Genomic DNA, 24,205 nt, shown 5'->3' with positions numbered 1-24,205 from the left:
TTATTAGAGCCCATACTAAGCTTTATATATTTAATAACGAGTATTAGACAGGTAACCGTATTCTATTTAATATACCAGATATTAATAGTATATATAGTAAGACTATAAGTTTTAGTAGTTTCAAAAACGGTATATTATTTTATCTATATACTAACCTTCTAATATCTGGAAAGATATATAGTATTAGGCTAAGTATAGATAATAACGAGGCTTTAAAGGGCTACTGGATAGTTCTACTAGAGAATATCCCTAGTATTCTCTTTATAATACTACCAAACTAAATGGTTTTTAATATTTATATAATTTTTCCTATAGTATAGCTCAGGTATTATAGCCTCAGAAAGCGGATAATATATCTCTCAAATAAATAATATAAGAAGCTCTATAATCTTATTATTTATCCTATAATTCTATCTGTATTCTCTGGTAGTAATACTACTACTATTCCTGAAACCTTTAAAATTATAGTAAATAAGGCCGAGATATCCTTATATAAGAGAGGCCGGTAAGGTAAGGCTTCGGGCTCGAGGCTATAAATACTATATTACTACTAATAGCCGCAGGATTTCTACAAGTTTACCGAGAAGTATTGCTTTAATATTAACCTTTATAGTTTAAATTAGTTTGAAAGCTTTCGGATCTGGTTTTCTGTAAAGGGCTTTAAAGATATCTTCAGGTATCTTATATATATATAGCTATACCGCTAATAGAATAGTAAGTGGAATCAAGAGATTAATACCTGCTATATTTCTCCTTACTTATACTGGCTCGACCTTAGCCGTCAATTATTATCAGGAATATCGGATAATAGTACTAAGAATATTCTCCTTTAGAAACCATACTATATTCAAAAGTACTGGACTATATAAACAAAACCCTATAGAAAGCACCCCAGGTAGCCCAAAGCTCCCTTAGACGGGCGTATTAACAATAAACATACGAAGGCGCAATACCAAGTCTCCTTTACTCCTCGCCCTCCCTCTCCCCCCTTTCTCACGAATCTCTCCCTCGTATCCGCCACGTCACGTTATTAGGCCTGCCTTCACAGGAGGCAGGCCTCATATGGGAGAGGTTGCAGTGCGGCTCCCGGAGCCTCGTGCCAACACATGATTATCGGTGTGCGAGCCCTCGTCGTTCCTCCTCATTAACGCTAAAACTGCAGTGTTTTGGCATCTCGAATATACTAGGTATGCATGTCGTCTCTCCTCATTAACGCTAAATTGCAGTGCACGATACCGACGCTCCTGTAATGCAGTAGCTCGGCTCTTTAGCCTATACCCGATAAATTCGTTCTCCCCTTGGGCGCTAAAATTATAGTGTATCGGAAGCCCTTAATAAAAACTCACAATATATATATTAGCAAAGTTTGGCGCGGAAGGTGGTCTTTGAGATCGTGGCTGGCTTAAAGCTGAGTTTGTGAGATCAGATGAATTCAGCACTGCAATTTTAGCGTCAAAGGAGAGAACGAATTTATCGGGCGCAAGGCTAAAGAACCGAACCATTTACTACACTTCAATTTTAGCGTCAACGAGAGGCGACATGGCATTCAAGCAAGAAATTCTCGCCCGAGCCAAGCACTGCAATTTTAGCGTTAACGAGGGGAACCGGTTCGTTAGCCTCATATTCGTTCCTCACTTGGATGCTAAAATTGCAGTGTTTCCCCCATTGCGGGGACGACCAGCTGAACCTCCGTGCCTCCTACCGGCAAAGATTGCCAACGCATTATGCCTGGTGTTTGAACGGGAATCAGTCCACACTCGTTCTCTCCTTCTACGCTAAAATTGCAGTGCTCGGGACCGTTACGAGCCTACCGACATAAGTCTATGGTTTTAGCGATGTTTTCAGGCATCGCAAAAACCGAAGTCGCGCACTTCACTTCACGATTTCTCGATAACTATAGATTAAAACCTTATATAATTCAAGCGTATAAAATAACAAAAGCTAGAATGAGTTTAGAAGGCCTTTAAACTTAATTCTGAATATAAATTAAAAGTGTCCAAAATAGTTATGGGGTTCGTTTCTTAGCGAAATGCCCTAAAACCATAGACTTATGTCGGTAGGCTCGTTACACAGTCAGTAGGGAAGTTGCAGCGCGGCTCCCAGAGCCTCGTGCCAACACATGATTCTCGGTGTGCGAGCCGTCGTCGTTCCTCCTCGTTAACGCTAAAATTGCAGTGAGATGTTTGGTGACATTCGATGGGGCTACTTGGTGTCATCCGTGCGGTGTCCGTCCCTCGTTAACGCTAAAATTGCAGTGCACGAGACCGGCGCTCCTCAGGCTGTGGTGCAGTAGCTCGGTTCTTCAGCCTATGCCCGATGAACTCGTCCTCTCCTTAGACGCTAAAATTGCAGTGAAATTTCTGGCAAACTGCCTCTGCGGCTCTGCCTTTAGCGCATGCTGCCTCATATTAACCTTACCCCACAGATATTCTCCCTCCTTTGCGCTAGAATTTCAGTGCAGAGTTGGGCTCAGCTCTTCATGAGCCACACGCCAAACGCATGCTACTGAATCGGTACTCGCGTTCTCTCCTTTACGCCAGGATTGCAGTGCGCTTCCAACTTGCGAATATATTAAGCTTGGTGGCGGAATTAGGAATCAGCACACTTACCCTCTCCTTTGGCGCTAAAATTGCAGTGAAAACAGCCACCTAAGCCCTGAGCGCATCCCGTGTCCAAATCGGTACCGATGTAGTCCGGCTGGGCCTCCTTCGGGCAAAGATTGCCAAGGCATCATGCTTGGTGTATCGTAGGAACAGGAATCAGCACACACTCGTTCTCTCCTTCTACGCTAGAATTGCAGTACAAAAAGGAAAAGCTGCGATTGTTAGTATGGAAATGGGCACACTCATGCTTTCCTTCTCTGCTAAATTGCAGAACTCGGGAAGGTTCGAGGATTGCTGAGGATCCGGGACGGCAAATTTTCGATGTGGAACGGCGAAAGCGACTTGCCTCCAATCCAACTACCGTTTCGATGTTCCTCAACTATGCCCCTTTTCTTCTGTCTGAGTGGACCATGCTGTTCTCTTTTTCCACACTGAAATCGCAGTGCGAGGAAATCTGCTGGTACGCATTGTGCTAACGTATGATACTCTGCATGGAAATTGTCTGTATTCGTTGATACCAAGATTGCAATGTAATCGCAGAGCCTCGTTCATATTCGCACAGCTCGCTTCGTGTGCGAATCAGCTACACTTGTTCATTCTTCGAGTCTTCGCTGACGCTAAAATTGCAGTGCAAACAAGGCGCAAACTGGGCAGACTATTTACAGATGGTTGAGCTGGCCTGCTTGGCGTTCCCACCTGGCCTAATACAACTTTTAAGGCATCAAATATTCTCTCTACACTCCCTATTCCTTCCTATCTATTATATAGGATATACGGAACCTGGAATTATATTTCTATATTATTACCAAAACGTTTCTTAAGGTATTTCTAATGCGGGGGGCTCCCACCCCAATCTCCCGGGCTAACCCTAACCAAAGTGACTTGGAAGCGTTCTGGAAACGTTTTTAAGAGGTTATCAAGAATAAGTACTTTGGAAAGTGAACTTATATTTAGTAAAGTGTCTTTGAAGTGTCCCAGAAACGTTCCTAGCTGGCCTGTTTGGCCCGTTTGGCCGGATTGAAGGTTGTAATAAAACAAGTGATTTTCAGGTATCACAGGCCAGCTGGGCTACCTTCCCGGCGGAGCACACCTCCATTTTTCTCTTCAAAAATACCACAGGTCCACAGCCTCAAACACTTCATGCAATCCACCCTAAATACACATCGATAATATTTGAGCTTCTGTATCGACCGGCAAAGGACAGCACCCTTTGATCGTCGGCCTCTTAGAGACGAAATGTCGTTCAGCTTTGGAGTCGGAGACTTTTTGACCGTTGGCCAACTAGTCCTGAGGCTCTACAACACCTGCAACGGCGGGCCGGGAGAGTTCACGCAACTCAAAGCAGATCTCTGTTTCCTTCCCTATCCTACTCTCTAGCCTGCAGCTTCTCGCACAAGATCCAGCGTCGCTGCTCCAGCACAGGCGCGGAAATGGACAGCCAGAATGGCTTCAGATAAGGGGCAACATGGAGAAACCCCTCCAAAAACTTCAGGGCTTGGTGAAGCAATACAGGAAGACGGGGAGGAATGCTTGGCGGCGGGTGCAGCTTGGATTGAAGAACTTAAATGATTTGAAAGCGAAGCTTGGGATTCAACTCTAAACCATGAATATACTCTTCAGCGGCATTACTATAGGTTTTCTTGGAAGATTGGAAGAAGTACAATGACGAATGGAGGCACAGCTGAGGAGGTTTGACAGACTATGACCCTGGTAGCGCGGATGATGGTGCAAATTGCCTCAGAAGAACGAGCAGGCAGCAAGCCTCGCACAGTTCTGAGCGCGTATGAGAACAGCAACGGTCCTGAATGGGTCCGCTTGAGAATGGAACATATCGTTGCGGGTGTTCCAATGACGAACTTGAGGAGAATTCGGAGAGGATGAAGGAGCTTCTAGACTGGGTCGTCAACAATGGACCGGATTTTGGAAGAACTCGAAGAGGTCCACAACTATGAATCAAGCTCTGTTACAGGGTATATGGAAGGAGAGTCGCCGCAAGCTGAGTCTTCCTCCGCTCATACCAGGAACGAGGAAGAGCAGTCTGCTCAATCATACTCTTACCCCACCCGCAGCACCAGCACTGAGTCGCCGCAGGTGTCGCCAATAAGAAGAGAAATTTGAACAACTCCCATGGCAAATATATACCAATAATGTTCCTCTCAACTTGGCTCTTCGCGCCTGGAGACCCGGATTTGAGATTGCACTCTGTTAAGCCAACCCAAACAAAAACTTGAGAAATATGGTTCCACAAACCCGAGTCGCCTGAGCAAGTCTGAAAAAGAACGGAGAACTACGATGGACTCAGAACATGTTCCAAGATTCCGTTGGGAAGCAACCGAATCTTTATGATTACGTCCTATTTGTAACGCGTCGGAGGCCGAAAAAGTCACCTAACCACCTGCTTTCACCGGAACCTTCTAGTCCCGCAGAAATCGCCGAGCGTGAGCATATCCTCAGTGTCAGAAACTCCCGGAATTACTATGAAAGCGCATCGAACGCGCGAAACAAAGTCTTCGAACCTCTTGACTTCAAAGGTCGAAACGACGCCGCCTGGTTGCGTCCACTATGTGGAGGTTCTGGTCATTTTGCTCTACCACACTGTGTGAGCGGGCAATGGCTGAACAGCGACGAAAGGATGTTCAAACGGGCTTCAGCAGAGATAAAAAGCTGTGCAGAAAACTTCATCGAGGCAATGCGCGGCAAGAGGATTAAAGAGCTCAAGTACCATTGCAGAGATAGATAGACGTAAGAAACCGTTTTGGAAAGGTTTCTTGACGCCACAGTAGAGCACAGTGCATTTCAGATCTTGTAAAATCTGGGGAGTCGGGCAACTGGGGTGTTGGTCCCTTCAAGATTTATTCCTCCAAGCGGAGCCACTGGATCAATCTTCAAACAACGAGCGAGTAACAAAAGAGGGATCAAGCCACATCAATAGTTTGTCATTTTGAATTTGGTGGCGTAACATGATCTGCGACTTGAAGACGGCTGAGACTCAGGTGCCCAGATCTAGAACCGAAAAAGCAACGTGAATATTTTGCATAGGAAAAAGTTTCGCAACTTCGTTAACCCGGGCTTCAAACATAAGCTGAACCGTTCGTCACCGATTCTGCTTTCGCGAAAGAAAATGCATAGCCCATCTCAAGGTAGAATATATGGAGGGAGAGCGTCACTGGCGAACGAGTCGACAACTATGCCAGCAAAAATACCTCTGTGTCCGAGTCAGATATCGAAGAGCAAGCCTCGCCGTCCATCAAACCCTCGAAGTAGCACTCTCCAACGAAGTAGTACTCCTTCGAGCGCGTACTCTCCCGGTCTGTCTCTACCCCAGCTGGAACCTTCGGCCGCAGGAGATACGGAACCATTCCGCCAAACAGAACGACAACCAGATCGCCTACTCGACTCCCCGATGGACAAATACCAACCCCTCCATCCCTCGTGGTGAACATGCAGTTCTGAAAGCAGGGTAACCAAGTGGGATTCTGAGGCGTCCCGCTCCAATGAGAGTTGTAATGAGCCGCCCACAAGCTTGGCTTGTCGCTGTGGTCGGCCATGTCGATGGAATCCCCCACCGACCTCCTGATGTTGAAGGAGTTCCAAGTACCGATGGATCCGCTGGGATCAAAGAGCCGCATGAAAGCTTCATGCATAGCTTGGGAAGCAGGTTGCTGAAAGAACGGATACGGTGCTAGAGAGTTGATGGTGCCCACTCTGACGCCTCGTAAAGCGACCTTGGTAGGTAGCGTGAGAGCCATCGACACAAGGACGTCGCGGTCAATGGGGCGGTGCCCTGAGGCGTGGTATTCGCAATGGTCGTGGAGTGCTAGCGTGCCGTGCATCCATTCGCTGAAGCCCTCGTGCCACAATATCCATGACGGTCGCTGGGACAAGTTGAAGCTAGCATCCGAACCGCAGGGACCTGACATATTGACCCAGGGCCGGCCGGTAAGCGTGTGCACCACCGAGAGAATCCTCAACGAGTTGTGGTGCAATATCCACCACCTAGTGAAATCAGCATACACCTGGATGACGTTCTTCTCGTAGTTTGGCCTAACTTCCTCCGGCAGGGATTCTATTTGATGTGTCTCGTTGCCAAACACCAACATTGCAAAGATCTTGTCCCTTGGATCCGTTGCATTCATGCTGTGCCCTGCGATGAGAATGGTTAAAATGTCTAATCGTGGTGCACGATTGCAGCTCAGTTCCGTCTCGTCCCGTTTGACAGTGAAAAGAGCGGTCCAGAGCCATGAGAGTATATTCCTGCTCAATATTCCGCGCATCTTAAAGCAGTGGTTGGCTTGGAGAATCGCCTGCCACTCGAGTTCATCAGAACCGCAGAAGACCCGAACCCGTGTGGCGTTCCATACTTCCTGAAGAACCCACACGCGTTGGAACCATGGCTGTTGAAATATATGGTCATTGGTGAAGTCCCACGTCCAGTTTTCGGGGCCGCTGCTTACAATCTGGTGCGTGAGGTGTGAGTTTGGGAGTGCCGCGCAATCCTTCGACGGATCGACCAACTTTTCTCCACCAGAGCCGCCTAGTGGCCGTTCGTAGAGATCAGAAATGGAACGTATGACTTGGCAGTCTTTATGTAGGTCGGGATTACTTTCCCCGAGCCAGACGCAGACGCTGTCCGCGGACGTGAAGATATCTCCCATCAAAGCCACTTGGACAGTGCGTTCCTTTATATTTGTCTGGTTGATGCAAAGCAGGTCAATCCATAGCATCCTGGACGCAGCCGGCCGTCTGAATTGACGCAAAGCGGCGAAGAGGTTTGTGTTTATAAACATCTCTCTTGGTTGCGAGTTGTCTGAGTCAATCAACAGTACTGGTTGCGGATTCTTCATATCGCCCCAGCGATAGGAGAGGGCTTCATATCTAAGCCGATCATCATCCAAAGTCGTATACCGAAGCACCATGCGGATCGGCCCTTCGAAACCACCCGGCAGGATCTCGACGAGTCGAATCTCCCTCAAGTCATCTCGCAACTGACGGTGCGCACTGTAATCATTCTTTTCAACCAGCGAGATCGCCGGGCCCGGCATGTTCACGGAAGGAACTGCCCACAGCTGAATTTTTGCACCTCGCACAAAGTTGGTCCAAGCAATATAATGGGCCATAGGGATGATCTGGACAGTGTCTCCAGTCTGGATAGTGGCGAGCCAATCCCGTAACCCAACATCGTCGTCTTCTGAATCCCAACGGTTGACGTGGGTTTTGAAGTCGAGGCTTGCATGAACATTGGCCTGAATGTATCGGCGAGGCACACGGTCATGACCAGACGGGGTTATGATGCGTGCGTCGAACCACGTGTTCGACTGATTATACGTGCCGTGGTCTTGGGGAGAGCCGCTGAATCCTTGATCGTGGGAGACGGTTGTGAAAATGATACGGCGGACACACAATTCTTGGCCGGAGATATTGATGGCTGGACTGCCCAGCTGCAAGGACACATATGGCCGCTCCGGGCAATGCTGGGATGTAGTAATGAGGATATCATTCTGGGCCGAGAAATACGTCCAACTTGGATCAGGAGAGTAGTCAGGCTCGACCGCCATTCGAGTGTTTGTAGAGGGGGAGATGGGCAAGAGGACATTGTCAGCGGAGGAAGTCTCTTTGCTGCTTACGAGTTACGAGCCTGCTGACAAAAGTCTGTGGTTTTAGCGTATTTCGCTAACAAAACAGCCCTGAAAAGAATTTCAATAATTATAATTTACATCGCAATTTTGTAGACTAAGTTCTTAAAACTAAATATACCTTCTTTTATTGAATACTTTCGAGTCTTAAGATAGTATTATTAATAGTTATCTAATTATCGTGGAGTGAAGTTGATGACTTTGGTTTGGCGAGGCCTGAAAAAATCGCTAAAACCACAGACTTTTGTCAGCAGGCTCGTTAGCCTCCTCTCGGGTCTACAGGGTGCTGCAAGCACCCCTGGTGCTACTGTACGGGACACACCCTGGGCTACAGGCCAGAAAAACCAGGGTCAGCATTGAACCTCCTGACTCAGGATTAAGCAGGTTGGTATTGAGTGGTCTTTAGATTTCCATGATGAATTAGAAAGACGACAGGAATAAGGGCATCTCGATTGCCGGGCTGGCTGTGCATATTCCGGCCAGGGATGAAGAACAGAACACAGGCCAACCTTCCCCACTGAAGGAATATCCCAGACGGGGGGCAAGAGCCTGTGGTGCGGGGTCGATCTTCACCGCCTTCCTGTCCCGAGCCTGCTGACAACAGTCCCTGTGACAGCCATTTTAAAGCGATTTTCAGGCCTCACGACCTCGCCTTCCGGGCTAGAACGTCTCCAATTATCGGAATCACTTCGCAGTTTCAAGACGACAACGAATAATTAGAGCTTGCGATTTGGTAGGCGGAGGCCGTGAAAAGTAAAGGGAGTGTCTATAAAGAGGCTTTTAAACGTTTTCAACTTTTCAACTTTTATTTTTGTATGAAATACACTAAAAACACGGACTTCTGTCGGCAGGCTCGTTGTGTTAATTATTCTCTTTCTGCATAATAGACCTTCGATTCATCCTGTCCCGAGACGCTTCGGGTGAAAAATATTCATTCACTCTGAATTAACGCCTCAGCGCTTCTCGCTGTGTTAATTAAAAAGAAGACGTGGACCCTTGTTCGTGCACGCTTGCTTTGAGGAATCAGCCGGCGGGTGTAAAGAGAGAGGAACAACATAAGGTCCCAATCAGCAGATTGAATGTTCGACACAGCGACGAGTAAGCGACTTTACCCACCCCCTGAAATCAGGGGTAATAGTATCATCATGCTGCTTGAAGCAACGACCTCTTTTTACATAGAAAAGAAGATCATCTGATATACGTTATTGCACCTCCAGAGCCTGCCCTGGAGTAGATGTCTTATTTCGGCTGTCAATGTCTCGCGCCGGATCACGTGCTTAGTCAGTTGTTCTGTCGTCTTGTCGATTAAATCGCGAAATTCTTGCTGGAAAGATCGATTAAAGAACTAAGCCGAATCCAAGTTGAAGCCAATACGCACAGAAGTACATTCTTTTACGCAGTACCGGGTGGTGGTAATAGGGGAGTAAGTCACGTGAAACCGTCATCCTCTGATTCGAGCAGCTCACCCCTCCGCCATTGTTGCATTAACGCACATCTCCTACTGAAATTTCTGAATTCCGATATGTAGTTTAGGCTAAAAATATCGAGGTACCTTATTCACCGGTCTAGCATTTCATGTATCACTTTCTCTGAAGGTGACTCCGTTATGACTTTCCTTGTGTGACAGGCATTGCGCCTTTCTCTTTGCCGAACTAGCCAGAAAATGGTGGGCCTCATGGTCACTAATCGAATGATCTTAAAATCCTCGAATATGTCGCCTCCTCTTCTTTTCCGGCAAAGTACAAACCACCACCAAAGCATCTCAAACGAGATTGAGAACGCCAGCACAGTGGAAAGCAGCACTAACTTAGACAGCACCACTCGTCGAGCCTACAACCCTCGAAATGCAACTCAAGTCTATCATCCTCTTGGTCATCATGGCTATCGTCGGTTTCGTTTCCACCGTCACGGCTGCCGCCGATGATACGAACCTATGTACCCCGTCTGTCAATCAGTACACTTGCGTGTAAGTCTTGTCCCCTTTACCCACCTCCCTTCAACCCAAGGTATACCCCTCCTCCGTATTGAACTATCATACTGACATTCCCAGTCTCACCTTCCAACCCAAGTTCGGCGACACCCCCAACCAAGGCAGAGTCGCCATCTACTCACCTTCCTGCAACGAATGGGGCGAGCAAGTCCTCACCAGTAACAACCCAACTTCCATTCTGGCCTGGGGACTGAGCATCAAGCACCCTATCCTGTTCGTACCGGCTTTCTACCCCGGCTTGGGATACGCTAGTCCGAAATTCGAGTACGGAGGAAAGATCTACGGTCCTTCGGATTGCAGCTGTCATGTAAACCCAGCAAATGATTCGCACGACTGCGTTTGCCGGTTTGATTGTGTCCCCTTTCAGCTTGATAGCAAGGCTAAGGTTGACGCGGAGGCGGAGGCTGAGGCTGAGGTGGCAATGACAATGTGAAGTGCATGGGAAGCAGGAGCGGCACTCTTCTAGGAGCCTAACTTGAGCAAGGAGCTGCGCTCTTCGGAAGTCTTTGTTGAAGGAAAAGCATTCGAGCTTAGATCTAACCGGCATTGGGTCTCACAGAATGAAAATTACGTCACCATGCCAAGAAATTCCATGTTTACGTGACGAATAAAGTGCGCTACCATGACTTCTCAAAGGTCTCCATAATCGAAAAGCTGCTGTCTCGTCATCCTGAAGACACACCCTTGGCCACCAATATGTTCCTACAATGGCCACCTCCTCAGGTCGAACACTTTTATCCCCGTTAACTTTTCCCTCTTTCCCTTCTCATTCCCCGTCTAAACCAGCGTCACCATCTCCGTGTCCACGGTTGTATCAGTCGAGCTCTACTTCCATTCCCTTTTATCTCCCCTCGACTTCCGAAATATCTCACCAGGATGGAAAACATTCAGTACCACGCAGGCAGTCGCGCACATCACGCCCTCAAACACCATAAACGCGGCCTGGTTCTGCATAATCGGGTTCCTCAACCTTCCAGACATCTCCGCTATGCGATAGATACACTTTATAAGGACAGCAAGATAAGCTATCACGGTAGCAAGAACCGCCTTTTTGAATTTCGGGTCGGAATGCCGAAGTGTTGGCTGGGAGATTGGGATTCGATTTCGGGTGGAGTTGGTGGTTCAAAAGGAGACAGAGATGTCTCTCTTGTAGCGGATGTAGAGTTCAAGGGCGAGTGTGCAAAGATGAGGAGAGTCACGACTTGGAAGGTAATCTCATCGAATCCAAACCTCCCTTCTTCTAACGTGGTTAGTCACCATTGCCGCTCTGCTCAGGCGCTACTCACCCTCGCCTCACCCTCTGCTCAGGTTGCTTGGTCACGTTCCTGCTCTCCCTTCCATCAACCAACCATGATTTCGCCTCCTATTCTGCACTGCTGGGCGAAAGTTGTTACCTCTACACGATTATATTCAAAGGACCAAGTCGGCTCCTATGGAGCCCAAACAGGAACCCCCTCTCCCCTGAAAAACCATTCTTAAATCTCTCAAGGCAGATTCTTTTCGCAATATGGCATTATCTCACATCATCTCTCAAATCTGTGCTCTGGGACAAATGGCCTAGGAGAGATTCAAGTGTAGGGCTAGTCACCTAGCATGCTCTGCGCATCCAGGACCTCCCCAGTGACAGAAATAGTGTCCCACCTAACCACCAATAACAGGACACTTACTCTATGCACAAGATAAGAGGTTTATTGGTTATTTATAAGTAAGCACTGTAAAAGTGCGTTATATTGTCGTATTAAAAGCCAAAGCAGTTCGGGTTCTAGTATTTAAATTTAGTGTGCTCCAAATTTTTATTACCCCTTGTACTGCGGCACGCACATCTCCCCACCAAAAATAATGAAGCGAGCAAACTCACGACCTTCACTTCGCGATTCAAGTAGTAATCTTTTTATGAAATAAAAAAAGAATTAAAAGTTCTTAAATCTATAAAGACATAGGTCGAACTTAAACTCCATATAGGGATTTTATTTCATATAATTGCCATATAATTGCATGGTACGATGTGCGGCTTTGAAGTTCCTCAAATATCCCGTTGCAAGGGGTGCGCGCTATCGCAGTAAAGGGATACGGAACATTTATACTTCAGGCTCGAGCACTTTTAGTTGTAGTACTACAAATGAGGGTGCTCGGGCTTAAAGTATAAATAAATGGTGCACGTTATTATGTAGTAATCTTACATTTAGGTACAAGACTTTAGACGAAATCACTCTGAGATGCAGTCTTGCAAGCTGATTTCTCTTCGGTTCTAATAGAAAACTCAAGCCTACTTTTAACATTACTGTGACCTTATTTTGTGCTGTTCTCTCAAGCATAATAAGCTGCGGACTGCTTGCGAATTCAGACAACGTGCCTTAGGCAGTAGCACGTCGTGTATCTGGCTTGAAAGGCTTCGATAAATCTCAACAACTATGCAAGTCGTTACTGAATTAACGTAAGAATTAGGGTTACAAGGTAATGTATAATTACATTTCTAAGCATGGCGATAATAGTTGCAAACATATTGGCTATTACAAGTTTTTGATAGTAGTACATGAACAGAAATTCTTTACCAAGAGCTTGCAACGAGTTGTGAGGCTTTCTAAGAAGGCTCTACAGACTTTTAATAAATGAAGACGCGAGCTTACCACTAGAATAAGGCTAGATTAGGAGCCCGCATGGGCTCCTAGCCTTGAGCTCTTGCCTTGAGCTCTTGCCTGGACTCCTTGTGAGGAGGAGGACCACGTGAATAGTCACGTGCGCCAGCGGCTGGCTTCTCTTTCTCCCCGGAAGCTAGTAGGGTAGGAGTCGCTAAAGTCTATTCTAACGGTCTATAAACTCTTCATCTCTTCCCTCTCACAAGTCACGCCCAGCTAATGAATCCAGGCCTCAGTCTACCAATTAAGAAGCACCCATGCGACGAACTGCGCGAAATGGTACGAGGGCAATATTATATGTCATTCCGCGTACAAGGTAAGTTCACCTCCGTGGACACGAGGACTTCACAGAGTGTGCGACAGAGCAGAACGATATTACATTAAACTCTTGGTTTCGAAACCCTGATTCCAGGGTACCCAAGAATGATCCTCAAAACTTGCCATACACTTGATCTGTTCAGGTGGCTTGGTATTCCACACAATCCTCAACGACCCATCATAAATATCCTCCCCTTTTACAGCCTCAGAAACACGCCCATGCAACTCCTTAACCTTCGTAGTAGACTTATCCGAATACCCTAAATTAACTGACGGCACTACCGCAATCTTCGAATACCCCTCTATCCACAAGTCCTTACAGAACAACCGCGGTTCACCAGCAAAACACTCATCAGGCTTCGACCTCCTAAATCGGATTTTGTTCTGTATTATAGGCTTCGCGGAGAAGACTACGGCGCCGTTCCAGCATGCGAAGACTTGGAAGGCTTTGTGCTCATCGTATCGCTGACGGGATGGTGGATGGTTCCAAAAGAGGTTCGAGGCAAATCGCCAGCCTCCGTCCATTGGAATCTCCCAAAATGTGTCTCCATTTATAGCTCTTGCGACCCAGATATCGTAGAAGATGGGTGGATCTATATCTGACCAGTCTAGTGCACATATCATATCCGCCTCCTGATAAACGCGTTGGTGAACTAGCTCCAGTATATCATCCATACATATAGCGACGTCGTTGAGGAAAATCACCGCTGTATCTGGGGAATAGTGACTCGGATTGTTGATTAGTGGTTCGAGGGCTAGGTTTCGAAGGGCTGCAAGAGCTTCGATTCGGTCTCCATTCTTAGGATCTATGTCGCTAGTCTGGAAGTGAAATTCAAGTCCCAAGCTTCCCATGTCTTTGCGCAACGCTGCTAGTATTTCCAGAGTCCCATCATCGGAATTCCCCTCCACAATTGACAAACCGCAATTTTCGGGACCAAGAAATCGCACAGTTTCCACAATGGATCCCATTAATCGAGGAAGTATACTAATACATTGTCGCAGATTGAGCGCAAAGAAGTATTTTATCTGCCCGCCTACATTTTTCGCATCGCTACGATCAACTTGAAGATAATCGTAGCGCTTAGGAGTAGGTGCTGGGCACTGGAGTCGGTCGAATTCTTTGTCCTTGGGGTCTAATATTGCTTTGATGTAGCTGGGCGCCAGCAGTTCGAGGAGTGTCGTATTTCCCACTTCAGACGCGGTTGCAGGTCAGCTACGGGGTTCCATAGGTGTCCTGGGCATGAGCTGGGGCAGGGGGAGGGGGAGGGGAACTGCCTACCGGTCTCCGCCTTTGTTGGATCATTGCCTTTGTTGTAAGGAGGGAGTCGTAGCTTCATCACTGAATTGGACGATCGATAATGCAGATTTGAAATGGTTGTGAAGACAATGATGATTGTGATTGCGACAGCGGCGACTGAGAGTCTCTTTCTAGGCGGCCATGATCCGGTTAGCATCGTCTTCAGATGTACCTTATCCTCGGGATTAATAGGAGATATCGCGAGAGGGAAGGTGCATGTTCACTGGCATTGATGAAAAAGAAGCTGCGTAATGACATGCGGTTCGGATGACAATAGCGGCGCCCGAATGGCCCTTATTAACGAGCCAATAGTGTTCTGGCCTTACGATTTACCGCTCACTGGAATCTACCCATTTAAATGGAGCGAGATAGGGGGGTCTAGGGCTGGCACAGACCAGAAAGTCAACGGCACGAGCTTTTTGAAAGACTATGCGCTGTGCCTGCCTGCGCTCAGGGGCTAGTGGTAAATCCACGAGGTCTAATTGTTAGTAAATATATTTAAAACACCAACACCAAATCCCAACATCTTCCTCCCCAGGCATTTCAAGGAAGACGACGCCCATCCAGAAATGCGCATGTACTTCGTAATAACACGAGCTCGGTTTCGCTAATGTCGTCCTGGCCGGCTACCATAGTCTTTTTTTTTTGGATCTATTTGGACAAGGGCAGCGGCAGCAGGCTTTTCCTTTCGCTGCGTCCCGCTCAGTTAGCAGGATAGGGAATATCGAAAATTGCAGTGCCCCTGAACCCCAAGGCTTTGATATATCTTTTAGGTAGTGGTCGTTCCCGTAACTTATTGTGGATTATTTCTGTTTTGCTTCACTCTCGAAATAATGCGCCATCTGGTAGTCTCCTGGGTCCTTCTCTGCCGTATTCAATATACCGCAGTGCAGGCACAAACAGCGATTTGGAAGTTTCCATCGCAGGGCGCAAATCTACAGCCCAATGTGAACGACACAGTGTTATTGGATTGGACGTCGACCTTTCCCTCCACAATCTTGCGGATGTGGTGTGTGAATGGAACAGATGGGGTTACTCAAGATCTAGGTTCGTCACTTGCCCTTCTATGATTATTTGAGTGGAGCTAAAATGCACTGTTTATCCAGCCAGCTCCTTCAATGTTGAATCCACTGGACCCTTTAATTACATGACATGGTTGGGCGTGATTGGCGGCGGCCGATTTCATAAAAACACGGCGCATCTAGCAACGCCTACTCCCCAGTCTCTGCTTGAGTTGTTTCCATAGACTAGCCCATATTAAATAGTTTAGCGGATAATAATTCTGCTCGACGACAGAGTAGTTGGATGAAGTGAAGTCAGACTTGAGATAACAGGGCAGCTGACTAATCTGGGCTTTCTCCATGGGATCAAACGCAAAGGGAAGCACCCATCAAGAAACTGTCACCATGGACGAGTACGATCATGGTTGCGAACAAGCCTTTGCGGCGAGAGGTGAAAGACAGTTGCCCAATCATGCCGTATTTTGCTACGCGGACTGTGGTGGCCTGCAGTGCGGCTGGGGCTATCTAATGGCGGGACCAGACCGCGCTCGACTTCCAATGGCCTTCGATAATGTTCTTCTGCGGTCTGCTTGAGAGATTGGTATGCCAATCTGATGGCTTACATGTGCGGGAGTTATAGCTCTGGAGATTGTATCCCCAGCAGTGAGCCAGTACAATATCCGTATGACCCACCCCTCCCTACCTTGAGCATATTAACTAAGGCTGCATCAGGCTGCTCGACATCAAACCTCAACTCGCCGCAACCTCCTACGAACTCGATTGCGAGCGCGACCCTTCTCCCCCGGGACCTAAACTACTCGCGGAACTAGACATACCGGGGAATTGGTCTGGGAAGGGGCAACATGTCGAATTCGCGCGGGATGAAGCTATTCCCTTAGAACAAGGGACACTCTTGGGCCGAGGATCATTCGCAGATGTTTACGAGGTGAAATGCCGGGGCTTATCCATGGCCAGGAAGCAAATCTATTGCACTCGACGCATGAAGATCGCGGACGTGAAGCGGGAGCTCGATATTCTGAAGAAGCTGAGTCACAAGCATGTGGTGACGTTGTTGGGCTCCTACACACAGAACAATCAGAATAATATCTTAGGATTGCTCTTGCACCCTGTTGCGGTTTGCGATCTAGGCGTTTTGTTGGATGAGCTGGATGAGAACCAAAACCTTGCCTGGGCCGACTGTTCAGAAGACTTCAAGAAATTGATGGAACGCCTTGGGTTTCGGGACGACAGACACAAAATGAGGGAGCGCTTGGCCAGGGTGTATGGATGTCTTGCCAATGCTATCCAATATCTTCACAACAGTGATATCCGGCACAAGGACATCAAGCCACAGAATATTCTTCTGGACAGGAACGACGGTCTCCATGTTACGGATTTTGGGCTAAGTCGGGATATTACGGATGCCTCTAGCAGCGCCACTGATGGTAACGTGAGAGGGACTTACAAGTATTGTGCACCCGAGGTTGCGATGTTGGAACCACGAGGTCGAGCGGCAGACATATACTCCCTTGGCTGCGTGTTCCTAGAAATCAACACGGTCCATCGCCGACTTTCTTTGGGTGCGTTCGAAAATTTCAGGACGAGGTACAACGATCGTTCATACCAGAACAATCCCCAGAAAATACAGGAGTGGATGTCTAAACTCCGACAGATCCGTATCGACAATGTTGATAGTGGAATCTTCGATATCGTCGACATTATCGAAAGGATGGTTTCTCCTATCGCAAAAGATCGTCCTGCTATTGGGGATATATGTTCGAGTTTGTATTTGCTGGGTGATCTTATATATTTCGGAAAGTGTTGTCCGTCACGGCGGTATCAGGACGTTGTGGACAGAAGCACCAAGCTGGGTTCGTTATCCGTTTCTGCATACACGAATCGCGCTGATGTAATTCACAGAACACGAATGCGAGATCTTGCGGGCGCAATACGATACCGAAATGAGCATCATCCGCAAAGATTGGACTGAACGAATGGATGAGATTCGCTGGTCCCACGAATGTGAGAAAGCGATACTAGTTGAGGAACACAGATCAGAAATGGATTCTATGACCAAAAGGCTCTGAGAAACTGATCAGCAGTGCAAGCCCCACCTAGATGAGTTGGACTGAGCATATTAAAATGGATCTTTCACCATCCAGCGGTAGGTTCAACCGATCTCTAGAATCTAGGCAGGCAAGCTTTTACCCTCAAGGGTCTGTCCCCCGGGCCATGCCCGTGCAGGGCCCCCCATATGTGTACCTATACCCTCAACCTGGCTACCAATCAATCGCGTGCATCCCTGGACAATATGCTCTACATGCACAACCAATATCACGAAACTCCTCGCTGATATCAGAACAGAGATCGGCTTCAAGCATAGGACAACCTCAAACTTCTTCTATGACACCTTCTATCTCTCGTACTTATACTCCCCAGCCAAAAGCTAACTCAACACCATTCCCTGCCTTTACTACACCGAGCGCTCGAGCTCACTGGCCGCCTATCATTACATCTACTCCTACGCCTCCACCAACAATTTCGACTCCTCAACATGCCCGGACTAGTACTGCTTGTGTCAGCGGCAAGACACGAGAGCAGCATCATGTCGCGCTCCAGGAGCGGCTCAAGAAAGCCGCGGAAGCTGACAGCAGTCGCAGATTAAGCAGAGGCGAAAAAGATGCAAAAACTGTTAAATCCAAGTTGAAAGAAGAGCAAAAGGCAAAGGAAGAAGCAGCGCCGTTGCGAGGGCTCTGCAGGGAGAGGAGGAAGAGTTGGAGCGTCTAATCCGTGAAATGGGGGACGCGGAAGCCGAGCGCGAGAAGGAGGAAGTCAAACGTCTTACAAGGCAAGCTGCCGAGAAGGCTGCAGCTAACAAGTTCGCGGCGGATAAACGCACGTCTCTGGACCAACTGTCTGCGATGGAAGGCAAGTACTGGAAGCACTCAGACGACAACAAGACCCATTCCAAGAAGGAGCTCGAAGACCTCCACACACACAAATTCGCAAGCATGAGAGAGAACTGCCTTATATCAATCGTGAGCACGAGAAGGAACTAGTCACTAACAAAGTCCAACACAGACCAAGGATCTCTAGACTCAACTTATGGGGCGTGCTCATGGTTCCATAGCTCCGGTTGAAGCAACTGTACCGAAGATGTTTTCATGGATGTTGCCTCTAAGTCTATGGAGGCTGAAGAGCCAACAGACAAATCACCTTTGCAACCGGCAACCGCTCGTGGAGCTCGTGAATGCCATGGAGGTTATGAGGAGTGAAGACCCAGCTGGCACAGGAGGGCGTGGTGCCACATTACATGGCCGTCTTATTTTCAGGATGGATGATAGACAGGATCAAGAGCTAACTGGGACAGGAGAGTTTATGCGCTCACTACAACCACTTCCCCTTTCTGAGCCTATAGAGGGCTTTAAATATTCGGGAGGAAGTTGGAACCGGAGAAAGTGGACCCGAAACGTATGAAAACACCCTTTACAAACTCATAGAGAGGAGGAACTATGTGTCCCCACCGAGTGTCACGCGAGTTTGGCGGGACGAGGGGTTTCTAGCTTGATGGACCCCATGGATCTCGCATGGTAGGAGGTGTTGAACCCTCAAAGCCAGCAAACCACTATTCCGAAGCTCAGAAAAGATTCCTGCGTCGCCCCCACAGTATCTCCCAATACAGCCCTTGACCGTCCTTGATCGCTAAAGGGGCGAGTATTTGTGATCGCCTGCGCACAAATATTTGACTATTCGAAATATATAACTATACTTGAAGGCGGACCTCACGACTTGGTAGGAGCGAGGAGAGCAGATCAAATCGATTCGCGGTCCTACAAACGCCACATGTCCGGAAAATGCAGTTCCCTCTCGAGACGGTTCAGAGCAAGCAAAGCGAACTGGACTGAAACAATTAGATCAGAACACCAAACTTGGGAGATATATAGAGCAAAAACACCACCGCTCTCCTCTTTTCTGCTCTCTAGCGAGTCTCAATCTATCTTCCTCCGACCGCCCCTAAATCCACGCACATTACAAATTCACGATCCCGAACAAGCGGAAGGCAAATTCACACTCTCGACCCACACCTCCCTAAAACAAAGCACTGGAACAACCACCTCACCCCAAATGGGTCATTCATCGTAAAAATATTAAAAAACGCCGAAACAAGCGTCTGTCACTCATCCACTCACCCTTCGCACTCGTCGCAAAATGCTCGAAATGATTCTTATACCCATCCTCATCCGTGTAGCAGCTTACTACGCCATCAACGGCGGGTGCATTGACGCATATTGTTGCTTTGTAGACGGGCTCGAAGCAGCAAGATGGAATTGGAAGGGTTTATTGCAGCCAGAAGATGCCGGGAACGCCTTGTGAACTGTCGTTATTGGCCAGGTCGTAGAGGTGGATTTGGCAGCCTGCGAATACGGGGCGACCCGGGGGGGGATTGAGCCCGGTTGCAGGGAGGTGACAGTGAATTGGGCGGCGGAGAGGAGGGTCCAGGCTGTGAGGTCGGGGGATTCGAAAGAGGGGTCGACTAAGCCGGTCGGGCATGTGTATTGTTACGGTTGAAAATGGTCGTCGTCGATGTATCCGTTTCGGTTGAAGTATGACTCTCGGTCGCAAGGGTGCCAAAATGGATCCGTGCTTGGAGACACGACGAAGAAAGTATAACCGAGTACCAAGGGAGTCAGAACGAGCTCCTTTGGGTGCTAAATTGCCTTTTAATGCTTGCTCAGGTTGTCCAAGTCGGGCTCACTGCTCAGGCCGGGCTCAGGTGTGCTTAGGAATATCCACCCTCAGAATAAAGCGGCGCTGTCCACGTCCAAAGATTAAAATGGAACCAGCGAAGCAAAAATCGCGTCTGACTTATCAGGTATTATGAATCAACTTTCTCTCTCTTGTGCTTCATTCGATTAGGAAGCGCTCTTACCCAGGCGGCGCTGGCTCACCCAGCTCGATAGGTCCCCAGACATCGAATGGCTACAATTCAAATGGATTGCAGCTCCTTGGAGTGCCATTGGTTGTTGGTGTTCGGGTAGGAGGGTTCACCCACCAACCGCCCAAACCCACTTCCCGCCCGGGCAAAAAATCGATTTTTCTCTCACGGTTTATTACTAATAATTGACCAAAATTGACCAAAATTGATTTCTGCTATTTACTAATACTGTCTCTCTTAATTATAGGAATTTTTATAAGAGGACTTATTTTAATTAATCTTTTATATTGCCTTAAATTCTTAAAATATAAATAAAAAATTTGTTTTATGAGTAATATTAATAATAATTTTTATATGAAAAAATAAAAACGTAATTAAAGAGTATATTTATTAACCAGAACTTAACAAAGTATAAAATTATATTAATAATTAATAAATTAATATTAAAGTTGAATTTTGGCTTGGGCGGGAAGTAGGTTTGGGCGATTAGTGGGTGAACCCTTCTATACGCCATGTGGCTGTAATGTCTCAGCTCATGGATCTGGTTAACCATAGTAACTAAAAGGCTTAATGCCTGATTTTCGCTATTTTCGCTATTTTTCTAAGGCTATATATAATTATTTTGACCCTATTATCTGAACTATATTAAATAATTATATGATTTATAGCTTTATATAACTATTTCTAAGGCCCTAGCTAATTATTTTAGTCCTATAGTCTGAATTATATTAAATAACTATATAATTTATAATTTTATAGCCCTATTTCTAAGGCCCTAGTTAATTATTTTGCCCGTATTATCTAAATTATACCAAATAACTATATAATTTATAGCTTGATTTATAGCTTAATCTGAATTATTTAGGCTTCTATTTGAGTTATTTTTGGCCCTAAATATTTATAAAATAGGCCCTTAGCTTCTAATTCTTCCTTTAACTTCCTTATATATATATATATACTTACTCTTTCTCTTTTTCCTTATATATACTTTATATATAATACTTTATATATAATACTTTATATATAATATTTTATATATAATACTTTATATATAATACTTTATATATATATAATTATAATAGATATATATAATAGTATATAAATAGATATTAGATATTATAGATCTAGTTTCCTATTTTGGGTATAGCTTATAATCGGAATTATATGAATTATATAGGATTTCCTAATTAAGTAAAAAACTTTATATATCTGGCTAAATACTAGGGAATATATAGGGAGATATTCCTAGTTTTAGAAAGGGGTATTAATTAGTTTTTTATTAAAATTAATTCTTGAAATTAGTTATACTTATAAGTATTACTCTATAACTTACTTACCTTAATTACTTATATATTACCCTACTATTATATATCTTATATTCTAATTAATTCAATTTTTGGGAAGTAGTTTATTATAAGGTAATTAAGCTATTAATAAATAAAATTACTAATAGCTAAAGTATTAACTAGAAGAAGTACCTTTATTATTACTAGAATAACCTAGTTAAGTATTTAGGAAAGTGCCTAGTTAGTTACTCTAGCTATTACCTAATTAGAAAAAGAGAGTAGAACTCAGATATTTCTAGAACTAGCTAGTAGAATAATAATAATAAAGAAGCTAGTAGTAGCTTATTATTATATTACTAAGTTAGAAATAGAGATATAATAGAGGAAAGATCTAGAGAAGCTAGAAACTCAAATTTACTATTTTAAGGATATTTAGGTATCTATTATAAAATTTATTATATTACTAGTAGTATATTTAGTTTATAGGGCTCTAAAAACTCGAAAATTACTAACTTATAAGAAAAAGAGTATTAAGGAAGCCTAGAACTTCTTTTACTAGATAGAGCTAAAGTAGTATAAAGATAATAGAATTATCTAGGCTATAGATATAGTAAAGGTTATATATTATACTTCTTATTTTAAGAATATAGCTAGAGATATTTAAAAGTATAGGAAGTAATTAGTAGGTATTAATATTATAGATTAGAAGTTTTTATTAAGTTTATAAAGAATTCTATCTTAAATCTAGAGAACTATAATAATAATACTCTTATTAAGTTTAAGAATATAAAATAGTAGCCCGGTTAGAATATCTAAAGCTTTATATTCTATTTAAATAGCCTATTAGATAACTTGGGATATATAGATTTACTATAAGAGTAAAATAACTTATTTAGTAGCTTGAGATAGAAGATTTAGAATAAGATTAATTACTAAGGAAATATTCTATAAGAAAGAAAGAAGCTTATTTTTATAGCTATAAGAATTAAGAATAATTTAAACTTATTTACTTAATAGAAATATATTAATAAGCTAATAGAATAATAAAAGAAAGAAAACTAGAGAAAAAATAAAAGAAATAATAAAGGGAAATAGAAAAGAAGTATATTTCTATTATAAGATTTATATAACCGGAATAGTAAAAATATAATAATAGAATCTAATATAATACTTATATTAGGATTTATAAAACCGGATATAACTTGCTTTATTTACTAGAAAAAGAATTATTATATTACTACCTGCCTAAATTAGGAAAAACTAACTTATTATAATTATAATAAGTCTAATTATAAGATATATAAATATCTAGAACTAAAGAAGCCAGGAAATAGATATATTCTATAATAGTTATACTTATTTATACTATAGAAAATAAAGCTTCTAAAATAAGAATAGTAATTGAAATTACTATTAAGATAAGAAAAGGTAAATATAGGGTTAGAGTATTAGTTAATTCGGGTATAAAAGCTAATTATATAAAAAGAAGACTAGTTTTAAATATAAGTATTCTATTAATATTAAAAGTAATTCCTTTAACTTTACTAGAAAAAAAAAGAATTCATTTATATAGAAACTATATTCTTGGAATTACTACTAAAAATATACTAGGGAACTAAAGAGAAACTAATATATATTTTATATTATATAATTTTAATTTAAATTATATTAATATAATACTTGAATTCTTATAGCTTTACTAGATTAATTTTCTAATTTCCTTTAGGGAAGTAATATAGAAATACTAGATTTGACTATAAAAGATTAAAGTTCTAAATACTAGAAAGTTTACTAAAGTAGTAAAGTATAAGATATATATATTTCTATTAATTACTTATCTTATAATAAATAACTAAAGAATTATTATTATTATTATAAATAAAATAGCTATATTTTTTAGAAAGTATTAGGATTTTTTTTAAATATTTTCTATAGAGATTATAAATATATTACCTGACTATTATATAATAAAGTATTATATAGATCTGAAACCAGAATTCTAATTATTATATAATTCTATATATATTTTATTAGAAAAAGAACTTAAAGTTCTTTAGAAATATCTTAATACTAGTTTAGAAAAGAAATAGATTTATTATTTTACTAGCCTAACTAGTATCTCTATTATATTTATTCTAAAGAAAGAAAGTAATTTATATTTATATATTAATTACTGGAATCTAAATAGAATTACTATTAAGAATTAAATATTATTACTTATTATAAGTATAAGATCTAGGGCCTAGAAAATATAGTTAGATTATTTTTATTTTAATAATTTAAAGCTAAAGAGAGAAGAGAATCTTAAAAAAGCCTCGGATCTAAATAATTATAAATTATATATAAGCCTATATACTAGTTTAAGTACGGGGTTATATATAACTATTAGATAATTATAGATACTATACTTAGATACTAGATATCTTATTTAGATACTAGATATCTAGCTAGCTCTAGTCTAATTCTTACTAGTACTATATTATAATAATTATAATAATTTTTTTA

At 43.8% G+C, this 24,205-nt stretch overlaps 8 protein-coding genes across 8 annotated transcripts; 6 read left to right on the top strand and 2 right to left on the bottom strand.

The window, feature by feature from the left end:
- Positions 1–4,511: 4,511 nt before the first annotated feature.
- Positions 4,512–5,343, top strand: K444DRAFT_631810 (uncharacterized protein; the record flags this gene model as incomplete). Its single annotated transcript, XM_024883417.1, has 2 exons — positions 4,512–4,694; positions 4,906–5,343. 2 exons carry the CDS (start codon positions 4,512–4,514, stop codon positions 5,341–5,343), a joined length of 621 nt encoding a protein of 206 aa, XP_024734541.1.
- Positions 5,344–5,538: 195 nt separating this feature from the next.
- On the bottom strand, positions 5,539–8,172 carry K444DRAFT_615041 (HET-domain-containing protein). The gene has a single exon (XM_024880639.1). The coding sequence runs from the start codon at positions 8,156–8,158 to the stop codon at positions 5,789–5,791; it is 2,370 nt and encodes a 789-aa protein (XP_024734540.1). The 5' UTR covers positions 8,159–8,172; the 3' UTR covers positions 5,539–5,788.
- Positions 8,173–10,113: 1,941 nt separating this feature from the next.
- On the top strand, positions 10,114–10,659 carry K444DRAFT_631808 (uncharacterized protein; the record flags this gene model as incomplete). Its single annotated transcript, XM_024883416.1, has 2 exons — positions 10,114–10,202; positions 10,287–10,659. The coding sequence occupies 2 exons, from the start codon at positions 10,114–10,116 to the stop codon at positions 10,657–10,659; spliced, it is 462 nt and encodes a 153-aa protein (XP_024734539.1).
- A 150-nt stretch (positions 10,660–10,809) lies between these two features.
- On the top strand, positions 10,810–11,218 carry K444DRAFT_615040 (uncharacterized protein). The gene has a single exon (XM_024880638.1). The coding sequence runs from the start codon at positions 10,934–10,936 to the stop codon at positions 11,159–11,161; it is 228 nt and encodes a 75-aa protein (XP_024734538.1). The 5' UTR covers positions 10,810–10,933; the 3' UTR covers positions 11,162–11,218.
- Positions 11,219–13,147: 1,929 nt separating this feature from the next.
- Positions 13,148–14,701, bottom strand: K444DRAFT_615039 (glycosyltransferase family 69 protein). The gene is made up of 2 exons (XM_024880637.1): positions 14,460–14,701; positions 13,148–14,370 (listed from the first exon to the last, which is right to left on the bottom strand). The coding sequence occupies exons 1-2, from the start codon at positions 14,632–14,634 to the stop codon at positions 13,238–13,240; spliced, it is 1,308 nt and encodes a 435-aa protein (XP_024734537.1). The 5' UTR covers positions 14,635–14,701; the 3' UTR covers positions 13,148–13,237.
- Positions 14,702–15,067: 366 nt separating this feature from the next.
- On the top strand, positions 15,068–15,761 carry K444DRAFT_31511 (uncharacterized protein). The gene is made up of 2 exons (XM_024871836.1): positions 15,068–15,524; positions 15,584–15,761. The coding sequence occupies exons 1-2, from the start codon at positions 15,311–15,313 to the stop codon at positions 15,721–15,723; spliced, it is 354 nt and encodes a 117-aa protein (XP_024734536.1). The 5' UTR covers positions 15,068–15,310; the 3' UTR covers positions 15,724–15,761.
- A 298-nt stretch (positions 15,762–16,059) lies between these two features.
- K444DRAFT_615038 (kinase-like protein) lies at positions 16,060–17,915 on the top strand. Its single transcript, XM_024880636.1, has 4 exons — positions 16,060–16,160; positions 16,211–17,349; positions 17,399–17,642; positions 17,843–17,915. Exons 1-3 carry the CDS (start codon positions 16,093–16,095, stop codon positions 17,563–17,565), a joined length of 1,374 nt encoding a protein of 457 aa, XP_024734535.1. The 5' UTR covers positions 16,060–16,092; the 3' UTR covers positions 17,566–17,642; positions 17,843–17,915.
- Positions 17,391–18,424, top strand: K444DRAFT_31508 (uncharacterized protein). Its single transcript, XM_024871835.1, has one exon. It carries the CDS (start codon positions 17,597–17,599, stop codon positions 18,263–18,265), a length of 669 nt encoding a protein of 222 aa, XP_024734534.1. The 5' UTR covers positions 17,391–17,596; the 3' UTR covers positions 18,266–18,424.
- The last annotated feature ends 5,781 nt before the right edge of the window (positions 18,425–24,205 follow it).

The sequence above is a fragment of the Hyaloscypha bicolor genome (genome assembly GCF_002865645.1).
Source record: "Hyaloscypha bicolor E unplaced genomic scaffold K444scaffold_116, whole genome shotgun sequence".
NCBI classification, from domain to species: domain Eukaryota; kingdom Fungi; phylum Ascomycota; class Leotiomycetes; order Helotiales; family Hyaloscyphaceae; genus Hyaloscypha; species Hyaloscypha bicolor.
The sequence above is the reverse complement of the archived record's forward strand: the minus strand, read 5'-3'. Positions and strand labels throughout refer to the sequence as shown.